This window comes from Hemiscyllium ocellatum, chromosome 3, assembly GCF_020745735.1.
Source record: "Hemiscyllium ocellatum isolate sHemOce1 chromosome 3, sHemOce1.pat.X.cur, whole genome shotgun sequence".
Classification (NCBI taxonomy): domain Eukaryota; kingdom Metazoa; phylum Chordata; class Chondrichthyes; order Orectolobiformes; family Hemiscylliidae; genus Hemiscyllium; species Hemiscyllium ocellatum.
The window spans coordinates 41378128-41393677 of NC_083403.1; the positions used below are offsets into that span (position 1 = coordinate 41378128).

Genomic DNA, 15550 nt, shown 5'->3' on the forward strand with positions numbered 1-15550 from the left:
TTCCCAAGCCTGGAAGAAGTAAATAATGTAGGGCATCAACTTTGAAATTAATAGAGTGAGCAATTCAACTGCATGGAAGGGAGTTAAGACAGTGATCTTCAAAATAGAGAAATGGACCTTCAAACAACAGGCATTTATAAATAATTAATTTTGGAACTTTGGAAATAACAAGGGACAAATACATTGTATTGATAGAAGGATGACTTGTGATATAGCTGGTAAGATTATTTATCATTTGGAACATTTTGTGTAAAGTTACATTAATTTGAATACTTTAATAATACCTTTCATGAAAATGGTCTGGATTGGAAATAAAGTTTTTTTTTATAATACTACCTCTTCTACTTCATCTTCTAGTGAATCAATTATATTTACTGCTGGCTTAATTGAGGTGTATTTGGAATAGTGATGATTAGGGCTGATCATGCCATCACTAGAGATAGAATCACCACTATTATTTTTACTTGTGCGTTTATTTGTTTGTTCCCAAGGGAATGAATTGTTACTCCCCTTAGGCTGCTCTACAGCAGGAGACATTAGAAAATTCTCTTCCTTAGTGGAGAAGCCAGTGGCAGCTCCAGATCCAAACAACTGTTCCATCAAGTTAGACTTTCTGTCTTTAAATGAAAGGTCATGATAGCCATTCATTTGCTCCTCTTTGTTACTGCTCTTCTGATCTATTAGACTAGACCTCCCAGTTCCTTTCCCAAAAGATGGTGCATACATACCGAAGCTCAGCTCAGCACTGAAGTTTGTGGTCCTGGTACCTCTACGACCATAACCTTCTGCTGGTGTACTGTCCACAGATTTCAAAAAGTTACTAGTATTTTGCAATCTTTCTGGGGAATCACGGCTTTTTGACATTTCTGTGGAAAATAGGTGTGATGTATTGTGCGGTGAGATTACGGAACTTCCATTAGTCTCTTCGTCAATCTCTCGCATCTTTGCCAAAAGAATTTCTTTCTTGCGTCTCTCATTCATTTTTTCCATATTTTGGTGCTCAGTCTCTCTTGAACTGGATTCTTTTGCAGTACTTTCTTTCTCCTCTCGTTTTCTTTCCTGCTCTTCTTGTTCCCATTCTGCAAATGTAAAAGAAAAGTTGTAATATCAATTTCTTGATGTCCATTTCTGAATTGTGCAACCATTTCACTTTATTTTCCAAATTAAACTTAATCACTAAATTTGAAAGTTTGCATTGATATAGTGCTTTTCACAAACTTAAGACAGTACGAAGTGTTTTACAGTCGATGTAGTGTAGGAAATGGAGAAGCTAATTGATACAAATCAAGCTCTCACAAATAGCAATGAAATGAATGGCTCGATTATCAGATTTTAGTTATTATTTCAAGGAGAAATGTCAAAACAAGGGAGCTCAAGAGTTCACCTTTATAATTAAGTGTCTTATTCTTGACTCTTCAACTAAGAAGAACAGCGGTTTCTGTCCTCTTTATCTATGCCCTCATTATCTTATAGAGCTCAAAAGGTCACCCTCAGCCTCGGCTGCTTTAAAGAAAACAACCCATGCTTCTCTTCATAGCTAAAATGCTCTAACCCAGGCAACATCCTGGTGAATCTCTTCTGCATCCTCTCTAATAAAATCATATCTTTCCCCTACAGTACACTGATCAAAACTCCAGACAATAATCCAGCTGTGGCCTGACTAACATGTTATATGGCTTCAATATCACTTCCTGGCTCTTGTAATCTGTGCCTTGACTGATGTGTCTTATACGCCTTCTTAATCAGGAGGAGCAAATTATTGCAGATGCTGCAAGTGCATACCTCACACTTTTCAAGGTTAAACATTATCTGCTACTGTGTATCTTCATCTAACTCCATTTCTGTGCACCTTTAAAACTTTACCAATTAATTTAAACAATGCAGTTACATTTGCCACCCTCCATTCTGCCACAAATGTCCCTGAATCTACAAATATTGGAAGATGACAACCATATCCTTGGCCACCTTCTTTATTACCCAGATATTCAGATTATCAAGCCTAGAAGATTTATCAGCTTTCAATCCTATTAGTTTCTCCAGCACTTTTTGTTTCACTCATATTAAATTCCTTAATGCTGATTCAAGCTGACCCTTGCTTCACAAGCATTTCTGGAAAGTTATCTTTGACTCTTCTCTGGTGCTACAGATTTGATGGGCCAAATGTCTCTTCTGTGCTGTATGATTCTAAAACAGAACAAAAATAGTTGTTTAATTGGTCCACCATCTCCTTTTCTTCCATTATCGTTCTCCTGTTTCAGACTGATACTTGCCTACACTATTTGTCTTCACCCACGTTTTTTTTTCTATTTACATACTTACAGAACTCTTACAGTCTGCGTTTATGTCCTTTGCAAGTTTAATTACTTTTCATTTTTCCATTCTTAATTAAACTCTAGGTGCTCCTTCGCTGAATTCTAACTGCTCTCAGTTCTTAGGCTTGTTGATTTTTCTACAAATGTAATATGCCTGTTCTTCAGATCTAACACAATCCTTAATTTCTTTTGTTAACCATGTTTTGAGTCTCTTTTCCCATTGTGTGGTTTTGCCTGAAAAGTTTATATAATAACAGCTGCTGTGCATGCTTTAGTTCCTTAAGCCACTGCCCATTCACTTCATGTCCTTTAATAAAGTCACGCAGTGTTTCACAGACATCTCAGTCCTTATACGTTCATAGTTTCCTCTGTTAAGAACTATGACTGTAGTTTTACTTCACTATTTTATCCCAATAAATTATTACATAATGTGATGTCACTTATTCCAAAAGAACCTCCAACAACAAATTTAAATAACTCATTTCATTGTAGAAAACCTACACTAATATTTTCCAACACTTGTTGCTTCTTACCTTCATCAAGACTGATTCCATGTTGATTTCTCAATGTACTGGTTTAATAAAAATCCTGTACACACTCCAGAATACAGCTGCCTCAGTATTATTATTGTTAATGCGGTTTGTTCATTATATCTCCATTCAAACCACCCAGGACTGTTGTAGCACCTTGTTGCACGCACCTCTAATTTCTTGTTTAATGCAGTCCCCTACCTTACCATCACAATTTGAAGACCTATGGAATTCTCTCACTAATGTTTTCCACCACTTGTTGCTTCTTACCTTTATCAAGACTGATTCCACATCTAGTTCTCCTGCGCCAATATCCTTTCTCACTAGTACACTGATTTCAACATTCACAAACAACACTAACTCACCCTACCTCCTTTCCAGTTTTGCCTTTACATTTCTAAAGACTGAATGCCCTTAACTGGTCAGTTCCCAATCTTGATTACTCACCACCATATATATGTAATTGCAATTATGTTGTACCAGTTTATAAATATCTGCGCTGATTGTTTAAACAATGTTTCAATTTCAACAGCACAGAAATCAACTTTCAAAATTTTCCACAGGATTGTGCGGATTTTACAGTGGAAAAGATGCAATGCATAAAGTTAGCATCAGAAGTATTATGCAGTAATCGTTATGTATCCAGGAGTTTTATATGTCTGTATACTAGAAAATGAACTTTATAAATGATACAGATAGGACAGAAGTTTATTTTCCGAGAGTAAAAGTTTTTAACCTTTTCTAGGTCAACAGAGGAATTTAGCAATTGGAAAGCAATTGTTCAAATAAAGTCAGTTGTACAGTACTTTAACTAGAAACATATTTATCTACAATTGAATGTCATTTATTACAAACATGGAATTAATGTTTGTATTCTGAAGTTCAAGAACATGATACTGACAATGGACACAACAGACAATTTGTTATAGAAATCTGTTACTCTATTATACTCTGGAACACCCATTTACTGTCTCAATAAATCCATTTGATTTGAACTTTCATAATAAAGTCTCAAATTAGAATCAGTCCATTCTTAACTATAGAACTTTAACTTGTTTCTGGCAGGTTTTCTATCAACAACAAGCAGGAGCATGTCAACCTTTGTTGATCACCTTTTTCTGTGGATTTGGTGGTGGTTGTTGGGGGTGGAGAGGAGAAAGAGGAGGTGGAGAAAGGAAGTTGATGGCCTGGGAGGTGTGCTTTCACTCTAGAATTTGGTTACATCACCTTATTGTGGGTGGGAATGAAAGCTTCAGAATTTTTATTTTTGGAAAGGTTAAATTTGAAGTCTCGTAGCCAAATATACTTAATTCGTCATGTGGGAGGATTAACCAGAGAGAGAACCTTAACGGGCTTTATGATACTCAGAAACAAACATTTCCTAATGGACAGCTGGCAGGCCTACTCAATTTTAAAAATATTTTTGAGGCAGAAGGTCTATTGTAAACATTGAAGGAAATCTGTGTAGAATTAATTTTCTTTATTTTAAATGGCATGTTGAGCTAAACTGAAGAAAAGTGGACCATCCTGCATCTTGGCAGATGACAATGCACAGGTTGGCAAACTTCCAAGATATACTTCAATACGACTCATTTTGTTTTGTAAAAAAAATTAAAAGCCTTCATACTTCCAATGCATTAGATCTTGAAAGATAACTCAAGAGATAAATCTTACTTTTATAGACAGTAGCTGTCCAGAATGCACAATAGGTAAAGCACTTAAAAACTACTCCACCAGCCTGTACTTGCAAAATTTCAATGTCTAATGTTGATGTGATTTTCAACTGGAGAGGTGATAACAATCCTGAGTATTAGAAGAATTACATTAACAACCAATTTAAAAATATCAGCTAGATGCTACATATATCAGTGTATTTTTCAACTAAACAAAACCGTGTGGACAGCAAAAGTTCCCTGGTGCATTCTCCCTGACAAAAGCCCTTGAGCAAGGAAAGTTGATTTGTCAACTAATCAGCACCCTCTCCTCATGCAATATAATTTATTGCTTCCTTGAAATTTGTTATTCTTGCTTTGGTCCTGATGAGTGCAGATAAAGAGCTTCGATATTGTATTTCTTCTTTTAGTAATACACAAATGCTGTATATTAGAGGGCAAATTTAAGACACTTTCATTTCATTCTGCAGGGATAGATTAAGGCTTCAGCCAAAAGCATTGCGGTATCAATTGAACTTCAGAATGTATTCAATTCAGCAAGTGTATATTTTATTATTCAGATCAGTAAAAAACAAAAAAAGGGTTATCCTATTGTACTAAGGGATATTAAAAATGAAGAAAATTGATTGTTACCAACTTGCATTTGTCTTTAAAATAGCAAAGTATTCCAAAACGATCCTCAGGAACATTGTCAGAAAGAAATTGATAAAGAGATAATAGAACAAATGAAAAAGGCTTTATGAAACATCTCAAAAAAGGATAGAGAGTTACAGGGGTGAAGAGGTTTTGGAAGGGAATTCTAGACATGAACTGGGACCTGGGATAATTGCCCATGAAACAGTGATTGAAATCGGTGTTTGAGGTTTAAGAGAATGGAATTGGGGGTGTCTCGGGAGAAATGTAGGGCAGAAAGAATTTGAAAACAAGGATAAGCATATTGAAATCAGGCATTATCTAATCAGGGCTGAAAATGTATTGCTGGAAAAGCGCAGCAGGTCAGGCAGCATCCAAGGAGCAGAAGAATCGACGTTTCAGGCATGAGTCCTTCTTTAGCAATCCTGAAGAAGGGCTCATGCTCGAAACGTTGATTCTCCTGCTCCTTGGATGCTGCCTGACCTGCTGCATTTTTCCAGCAACACATTTTCAGCTCTGATCTCCAGCATCTGCAGTCCTCACTTTCTCCTATTATCTAATCAGGGGTCAATCAAAGTCAACAAGCACCAGAACAATGGGTGAATGAGACTTTGTACAAAGTTAGGATTCCAACTACAGAGTTTGGATGAACTTTCTACAAATGGTAAAATGCATGTGGCTGGCCTTGAGAACATTGAAATATACAAGTCTTGTAGTAACAAAGGCATGGACAAGGGATTCCGTATCATATCAGATGAGTCAGGAGCAATATAAACAGAGACTAATCAAATCATCAAGAACATTAGCTACAAAATATATTTTACACAGTTTTTCTAATGCACTATACTTGGGATACCATTAGAAATAACATGGTTTATAAACAATAAATTATGCTGGTAATGAAAGTAGCTTTGGTGGTTATAAGCATGCAAGAAGGTCTTAAAAGAATTGACTGAGAGTCATTACTATGAAGAAAAAAATGAAATAACTTAAGATTATATTTTATGTGATAACCTTTACTGTGAAAGGTACAAATGAATATAAACCATACACTCTTAGGTTAAATAAGCATGATACGTGGGTTTCAAAAGGGCAGGAATGGTTGCTAAATGTTCCAGGGTTTAGAACATTTAAAAAGAAAAGGGAGGGTGGAAAAAGAGGAGGGGGTGTAGCATTGCTAATCAGAGAGTGCATCATAGCTACAGAAACAAAGGTTGTTGAGGAAGGTTTACCTATTGAGTCAGAATGAGTGGAAGGTAGGAACTGCAAGGGAGTAGCCACCTCACTGGGGGTTTTCTACAGAGCTCCTAATAGCAGTAGAGAGATTGAAGAACTGATAAGTTGGCAGATTTTGGAAAAATGCAGATGTAGTAGGGTTGTTGTTATGGATGACTTCAACTTTTCCCAACACCGACTGGACCATCCTTAGTGCAGATGGTTTGGATGGAGCAATTTTTGTTAGGTGTGTTCAGGAGAGTTTCCTTACTCAGTATGTAGGCAGGCCGACGAGGGGAGAGGCCAGTTTGGATTTGGTGCTCGGCAATGAGCCAGGACGGGTATCAGATCACGTGGTAGGAGAACACCTTGGTGACAGTGACCACAACTGCCTCACATTTACCATTGCCTTGGAGAGGGAAAAGAGCAGTCACCAAGGGAAGATATTTAATTGGGGAAAAGGAAAATATGACGCTATCAGACAGGAGTTGGGAAGTACAGACTGGGAGCAATTGTTTCACAGAAAGGGCACAGCAGACATGTGGAGACTGTTTAAGGAGCAGTTGTTGCGAGTGATGCACGAATTTGTTCCTCTGAGACAGGTAAGAAGGGGTACGATTAAGGAACCTTGGATGACGAGAACAGAGGAGCTTCTTGTCAAAAGGAAGAAGGCAGCTTATGTAAGGTGGAGGAAGCAAGGATCCAGCACAGCTCTAGAGGATTACAGACTTGCTAGAAAGGAGCTCAGAAATGGACTGAGGAGAGCCAGGACAGGGCATGAGAAAGGCTTGGCAGGAAGGATTAGGGAGAACCCAAAGGCATTTTACTCATGTGAAGAATAACAGAATGATCAGGGAGAAGGTAGGGCCGATCAGGAATAGCTTAGGGAACTTGTGCATGGAGTCTGAACAGATTGGGGAAGTCCTGAATGAGTTCTTTGCCTCAGTTTTCACTAAGGAAAGGGACCTTGTTGTGAATGAGAACTTCGGAGAGCTGGGATATGGGCTTGAACAGATCAAAATTGATTAAGTTGATGCATTGGAAATTTTGGCGAACATTAAGATTGATAAGTCCCCAGGGTCAGACCAGATTTATCCTAGGTTGCTCCGGGAAGCGAGAAAGGAGGTTGCTAAGCCGCTGGTGAAGATCTTTACCTCCTCACTCTTCCCGGATTGGAAGAAGGCGAATGTTGTTCCTCTTTTCAAGAAAAGTAGTATGGAAATCCCTGGCAATTACAGACCCAGTCGGTCTTATGTTTGTGGTCAGTGAGGTTTTGGAAAGAATTCCGAAAGATAGGATTTATGACTATTTGGAAAATCATAGCGTAATTAAAGGCAGTCAGCATGGCTTTGAGATGGGCAGGTCGTGTCTAACCAATTTTATTCAGTTCTTCGATGAGGTGACAAGACAGGTCGGCAAAGGTCGAGCAGTAGATGTGGTGTATATGGACTTCAGCAAGGCATTTGATAAAGTTCCCCATGGTTGGCTCATTCACAAAGTCAGGAGGTATGGAACACAGGGAGAATTGGCTATCTGGATCCAGAATTGGTTGGCTGACAGAAAACAGAGAGTGGTTGTAGATGGAAAGTATTCGGCCTGGAGGTCAGAGTTGAGTGGTGTCCCACAGGGCTCTGTTCTTGGGCCTCTGCTTTTTATAGTTTTATAAATGACATGGATGATGAGATTGAAGGCTGGGTTAGTAAATTTGCAGACAATACAAAGGTTGGAGGTGCCATTGATAATATTTAGGGCTATTGCATGCTTCAGTGTGACATAGACAGGATGCAGAGCTGGGCTGAGAAATGGCAGATGGAGTTCAACCCGGATAAATGTGAAGTGATGTGTTTTGGAAGATCGAACTTGAATGCTGAATATAGGACTAAAGACAGGATTCTTGGCAGTGTGGAAGAACAGAGGGATCTTAGTGTTTAAGTACATAGATTCTTCAAAGTTGCCACCCAAGTGGATAGAGTTGTTAAGAAAGCATGTGGTGTTTTAGCTTTTATAAACAGGAGGATCGAGTTTAAGAGCTGTTTTGCTACAGCTCTACAAGTACCTGGTGAGACCACACTTGAAATATTGTGTGCAGTTCTGGTCACCCTACTATAGGAAAGATACAGAGGCTTTGGAGAGGGTGCAAAGAAGGTTTAAGAGGATGCTGCCTGGACTGGAGGGCTTGTCTTATGAAGAGAGGTTGACTAAGCTCGGACTTTTCTCTCTGGAAAGGAGGAGGAAGAGAGGTGACCTGATCGAGGTATACAAGGTAATGAGAGGCATGGATAGAGTCAATAGCCAGAGAGTTTTCCCCAGTACAGGATTGACTGGGATGAGTGGTCATAGTTTTAAGATATTAGGCAGAAGGTCTAGAGGAGACGTCAGAGGTACGTTCTTTACGCAGAGAGTTGTGAATGCATGGAATGCATCGCCAGTGGTAATGGTGGAAGCAGAATCATTAGAGACATTTAAGCGCCTGCTGAATATGCACATGGACGGCAGTGAATTGAAGAGTGCGTGGGTAAGGTTATTTTATTTTACATTAGGATTAATCCTTGGCACAACTTCATAGGCCAAAGGGCCTGTTCTGTGCTGTACTTTTCTACATTCTATGATCCAAACACACAAATAACATATTAAGATGAAATAAAGAGAAAGCCTATACAGGGAGAAAGGTGAAAAAAGACAAGAAAATAAATTCTAAGAAATTAAAACAAATGTAAGCAATAAGGAAAAGACCTAAAAGCAACAAAAAGCTCTACCAGTGCTATAACAGGAGGAGAGTCATCAGAGAGGAGGATGCTAACTTGAAATAGATGATGAAGCAGTGATGTAGCATTACTGGAGAAATGATAAAGTTAATGTTTCAGGTTAATGACATTTTAGCAAAATCTGTTTTTATTTCCGATCTTCAGCAGACGTAGCACTTTAACTTTTGAACTAAATTATTTCTTGGTCACTAACCCTAAGGTTTAGGATTATTTTGTCTTTTTTTGATTCAACATCTCTGAACATGTGCAATGAATGACTGTATACAGGAGATTCAGAATCATAGAACAAATTAATTTTATCAAGGAGCATAAATTACAAGAAATAAGATTGTGTGCTTATCCCTGTTGGTGTGCCAGCATGGCTTGGTCGATAACATTTCTATCACTGAAACAAAAGGTTGAATCCAACTTAAGATTTAAGCAGGCAAAATGAGCTAAAATTTCAGTTGAGTGTTGCATTGTCAGAGATGTCATTTCTTGCGTGAAATATTAAAGCAAGATGTCTTCTGCATGTCTAAGTGAATATAATAATTCCTGGACACAAATTGAGAGCAAAGAGGTTTTCAGTGATCTGATGAACTATCTTTACTTAAAGACCCAATAACATTTTTATCTGGTCTTTCACTGTTTATAGAATCTTGCTGTATACAAATTGACTCTGCCTTCCTATATAAGGACATTAGTTAGAATTCAGAAGTTAACCATGAGTTGTAAATTGATTGGGATATCTTTAAGCCATTAACTACCCTACCCCTGGGCCGGGAGGCTCAGGTTCAAGTGTATAATAACATCTGAACAGGTTGATGAGGAAAAATATGTTAAAGAAAATCTTTCTTTTTCCAGAAATAGTGAGATAAAATTATAGCTCCACTGCTGTTTCACAGCTCATGTAACAAGACCTGAATATATATAAGCACCAATAATCCTTATTACATGACAATGCAATGCCACCTTCAATCTTTTTAAGCTTAGTTCTTTTTTTGTTGCTAATAATCATTATCCTGATAAATGTTGAAATCTACAAAGTATACTTTGATGCGTTGACAGTAATTCACATTCTTCTTTTATCACAGTTAGGAACAAAGACACTAACTCAAAAATCTTAATAAAAGCAGTGACAATTTTGGCATTGTAACAGAATAACTTTTATCTGTAGAACAATAAAAGATTATTAAAAAAAAGTAGAAGGCAGAAAATAAAGGTGATTTCTGTGAGAAAAATGGGGAGTCACAGAACAAGGCAACTAATTCTGAAAATCCATTGCATTGTGGGTTTTGCACAGAATATAACACAGAAACAGGCATCAACTCAGTTGGTCTATGCTGAAACCTTATTAGATTAGATTAGATTAAATTACTTACAGTGTGGAAACAGGCCCTTCGGCCCAACAAGTCCACACTGACCTGCCGAAGCGCAACCCACCCATACCCCTACATTTACCCCTTACCTAACACTACGGGCAATTTAGCATGGCCAATTCACCTGACCCGCACATCTTTGGACTGTGGGAGGAAACCGGAGCACCCGGAGGAAACCCACGCAGACATGGGGAGAACGTGCAAACTCCACACAGTCAGTCGCCTGAGTCGGGAATTGAACCCAGGTCTCAGGCGTTGTGAGGCAGCAGTGCAAACCACTGTGCCACCGTTATCTTACCCATCTTCATCTAACTTAATCAGTGCATCTTTTTTTCTCTCCATCTTTATCTGGCTTCCCTTAAATGTGGCTATACTATCCATCTTAACTACTCCTTCAGGTGACAAGTTCCATGTTAGAACATAGAACATAGAAAAATACAGTGCAGAACAGACCCTTTAGCCCTCGATGTTGCACCGACCTGTGAACTAATCTAAGCCCATCACCCTACACTATCCCATCATCAACCATATACTTATCCAAGGATTGTTTAAATTCTCCTAATGTGGCTGAGTTAACTATATTGGCAGGCAGCGTATTCTATGCTCTTACCACTCTCTGTGTAAAGAGCCTGCCTCTGACATCTATCCTAAATCTATCACCCCTCAATTTGCAGCTATGGCCCCTTGTACAAGGAGACGTCATCATCCTAGGAAAAAGAGTCTCATTGTCCACCCTATCTAATCCTTTGATCATCTTGCATGTCTCTACTAAATCCCCTCTTCGCCTTCTTCTCTCAGCCCTCAGCCTTTCCTCAAATGATCTTAGCTCCAGACCAGGCAACATCCTGGTAAATCTTCTCTGCACCTTTTCCAATGCTTCCATATCCTTCCTGTAATGGGACAGCACACAATATTCCAAGTGAGGCTGCACTAGCGTTTTGTACAGTTGTAGCATGACATCACGGCTCCGGAACTCAATCCGTCTACCAATAAAACCTAACACACCGTATGCCTTCTTAACACCACTATCAATCTGGGTGGCAACTTTCAGGGACCTATATACATGGGCACCAAGTTCCCTCTGCACATCCACACAACCAAGAATCTTTCCATTGACCCAGTATTCTTCCCAAAGTGAATCACCTCACATTTATCTGCATTGAAGTCCAATTGCCACCTTGCAGCCCAATTTTACAGTTCATCCAAGTCGCCCTCAACCTGCAACATTCTTCCACACTGTCCACCACTCCACTGACTTTAGTATCATCTGCAAACTTACTAACCCATTCACCTATGCTTGCGTCCAAGTCGTTTATAAAAATGACAAACAGCAATGGTCCCAAAACAGATCCCTGTGCTATACCACTAGTGACCGGACTCCAGGCTGAATATTTTCATTCAGCCACCATTCATTGCCTTCTTACAGAAAGCTAGTTTCTAATCCAAACTGCTATCCATGCTTCAATCCCATGCCCCATATTTTCTCCAGCAGCCTACCATGTGGAGCCTTATCAAAGGCTTTACTGAAGTCCATGTACACCATGTCAACTGCCCTACCCTCATCCACATGTTGCAAAGTCTTTGGGTAAAGAGCTTTCATAATAGATTTATTGGTGATTATCTTATTCTTATGGCTTGTAATGTTGGCCTCGCAAACAAACAGAAACACCTTTACTCTAGCACATAACATCAGATGACTGCTAAGCTTTATCACTGCAAAAAGAGGAAAGAGCCTTAAGTTATTCTTTTCCACTTTGTTAGAACCTCTTTCAGGTTTGCATGGGGTTAGTGAACTATGTGTAGATACTTTTGGCATATATTTAAGTGTGCTTACTTCTTTTCATCACAACACTTGCACTTAGACATTTTAGATGGAAACATCTCATTGTGAATGTTTTTGAGTTATAGTAAAATAAATCTTTGGAGACAACTACCTTCATTTTCATTCCCAGGTCAGGACATGGGCAGAAGAAATCCCAGCTCATAAAAGGTAATTTTTTAAAAATTATGGCCTGTAATTCCCCTTTGCAACTGGTGGTAGAAGTGGTGATGGGAAGGATGGGGCAGGGGGTTTGTGGTGGTGTTGATGTACATGTCTGAACTGTAGGGTAGATTTAGTGGTAAAACTGTTTGGAGACTTCAAAGTTTAAAAGAAAATTAATATATGACATCCTTCCTTCTCTCATCAGCCCACTCTCCAAATTCTATTCATGCCAACTAATGACCTATACCATTCATTATACTATCCTATGCTCTTATACCCATTCTAAAAAAAGCCCATTCGCCTATTTCCCCATGTCCCCTCAGGTCCCTAGGTCATCTGCACATTCCCCTTATAACTCCCATTCTGCCCAATGTCCATCTATCCATTGAGCCCTTTTATCTCTATGCCCCCAATCATACCTAGTGACCATTATAACACCTAACAATATGAATTACATACCCCATCCTTGCCCTTCCTTCACCATGCCTATTCATCAGGGTATAATTCAGGAAGCACACTGACAGAAAATAAAGTTCTCTGTTTATTAATGAGGTAATGGTTGAAAAAAATGGAAGTGAAAAATCATTCAATATAGTATAATGAAATTCCTTCAACTGATTTCTTATGAAAACAAACATTTCACTTAAGTGCTCAATCTTTTATGTAAGACAACATTCTATTTTATAAGAAGTCACAGCGTTTCTTATAAGTGCTTGTTTGATAGGTTCTCATTGTGAAAATAGTAGTTTGAGAAATCAGATGCACAACACAATGGTTTATGGTTAAAGAGACCCCAGCATTTTCTTTTAAACTCCACATAATTTGTGGAAAGTTCCCTTTGGCCAGTCACAATCATGATTTCAATTATCAAAGTGATGGAAGGGGCTATCAGTACTGTTGATCAGCATTTGCTGAGCAAGAACATATTCATTAATGCTCAGCTTGGATTGTATCAGGGACACTCAGCTCTTGATCTCATTATAACCTTGATTTGAACATAGGCAGAAGAGATGAACTCCAGACGCGAGGCGAGAGTGACTGCCCTTGATATCATGACAGCATTTAACAGATTTCCATCAAGGAGTTTAAGAACAACTTCTTTCCTGCTGTTATCAGACTTATGAATGGAACTCTTCTATATTAGACTTGATCATTCTCTCCACCACCTCTTAGCATAACACTATATTCTGCATTCTATTCTATTACCCTAAGGTATGATTTGTCCGGTTATCATGCTAAGCAATACAACAATATATCAAATCAAATCAGTGGTCATCAATGGAATCGTAGCTGGAACCAAGGAAGTTGGTTGTGGTTTTGGAGATCAATCACTTTAATTCCAGAACATCACTGGAGTTCCTCAGGATATTGTCCTGGTCCCAACCATCTTCCGTTGCTTCTTGAGGTCCCTTCATCATCAGGTCAGAGTGGAATTGTTCACTAATGATTGCACAATGTTCAGCACAATTGGTGACTCCTCAGATCCTGAAGTGGTCCATGTCTGTATGTAGCATGATGTGTACAACATCCAGGCTTGGACTGACACATGGTAATGAATGTTGCACCGAAAAAGGGCTGGGCCATGACCAACTCCAACAAGGTAGAATGTTTACCTAACATCCATCTAACATACAATGGCATTACAATTGTTACCACTGACCAGAAACTGAATTAAACAGCCATAAAAATATTGTAGCTACAAGAGCAGGTCAGAGGCAAGGAATTCTGTGGCAGATAGCTCACCTCTAGTCTCCCCAGTTGAACCATGGGTATAGCTACAATTAAGGAATGCAATAACTCAGGAAGACAGCTCACCGTTGCTGGAAGCAAAAGCTTGCTTCACTTGGTTTTTCAGGCACTCGGAGTCACAGAAACAGACCCTTTGCTCCTTCTTTTCTGTGCCAACCAGGTTGGCTCCCAACCTGACCCAATCACATTTGCTAGGATTTGGCCATATCCCTCTAAACCGTTCCTAGTCAGATGCCTTTAAATGTTGTAAATTATATCCATCTTCACTATTTCCTTTGACAGCTCATACCCACCTGTGTGAAAAAGTTACCCCTCAGGTCCTTTTAAAATCTATCCCCTCTCATCCAATTTACTGTAAGCCACAAACTTACTTACATCCCAACTCCTACACTCAATGCATTGACCAATAAAGGCAAGCTTGCCAAACAGCTTCTTCGCCACACGGTCTACCAGCAAAACCAATTTCAAGGTACTATGTGCCTGCACCCCTAGGTCTTTTTGTTTGGCAACACTCATCAGGGCCATACCATTAACTGTAGAAGTCCTACTCTGGTTTGCCTTAACAGATGCAACATCTCACATTTATCTAAACTACATCTGCCACTCCTCAGCCCATTGGTCAATCTGATCAACATCCTGTTGTACTCTGAAATAATCTTCTACAATGTCCACTACATAATCTATTTTGGAGTCATCTGCAAATTTACTAATCATACAAGTAGATCTCCTGTAATGCTACAGTTGCGTTCCCATATGATGCCATGTTATAGAAAATTGTGCAATAGCAATAATGGCGCCTACGAGAAAAACAGGGTTGGGGCAAACCATGAAAAATACCAGAAAAAAATCAAAACAAAAATACTACTTAGCATAACATAAACGATAGCACAGTTTACTTAAATTTTGACTTGTTGTACGGTACTGTGTAGTAATTCATCGGAATCTTCAACTGAGCACTCTTGACTGGCATCTATATCAGCTGGCTGCAAAACATTCTAGCCAGTCTTCTGATCCCATCCAATAGTAACACTGCACAAGTCAGATCCCAGAATGAAATCTGCCTTGATAGATCAAGGACTGAATCTTAATTTCTTTCACTAAGTGTCCGTTTTGTCACATTTTTCGGAGTTTTATCTCGTGATGCTTGGGGGTGTAAACCTTTTAGGTTAGACTTCCTACAGTGTGGGGACAGGCCCTTCAGCCCAAAAAGTCCACACCGACCCTCCAAAGAGCAATCCACCCCACTCACTTCCCTCTGACTAATGCACCTAACACTATGGGCAATTTAGCATGGCCAATCCACCTGACCTGCACATCTTTGGACTGTGGGA

At 39.1% G+C, this 15550-nt stretch overlaps 1 protein-coding gene across 2 annotated transcripts in view; it reads right to left on the reverse strand.

The window, feature by feature from the left end:
- Window positions 1–290: 290 nt before the first annotated feature.
- lca5 (lebercilin LCA5) overlaps window positions 291–15550 on the reverse strand; it is a 97333-nt gene continuing 82073 nt past the window's right edge. For both annotated transcript variants that reach the window (XM_060856770.1, XM_060856781.1), the window contains exon 9: window positions 291–1079. In XM_060856770.1, the coding sequence (XP_060712753.1) occupies window positions 325–1079 (755 nt within the window). In that variant the 3' untranslated portion in view covers window positions 291–324. The remainder of the gene's footprint in view (window positions 1080–15550) is intronic.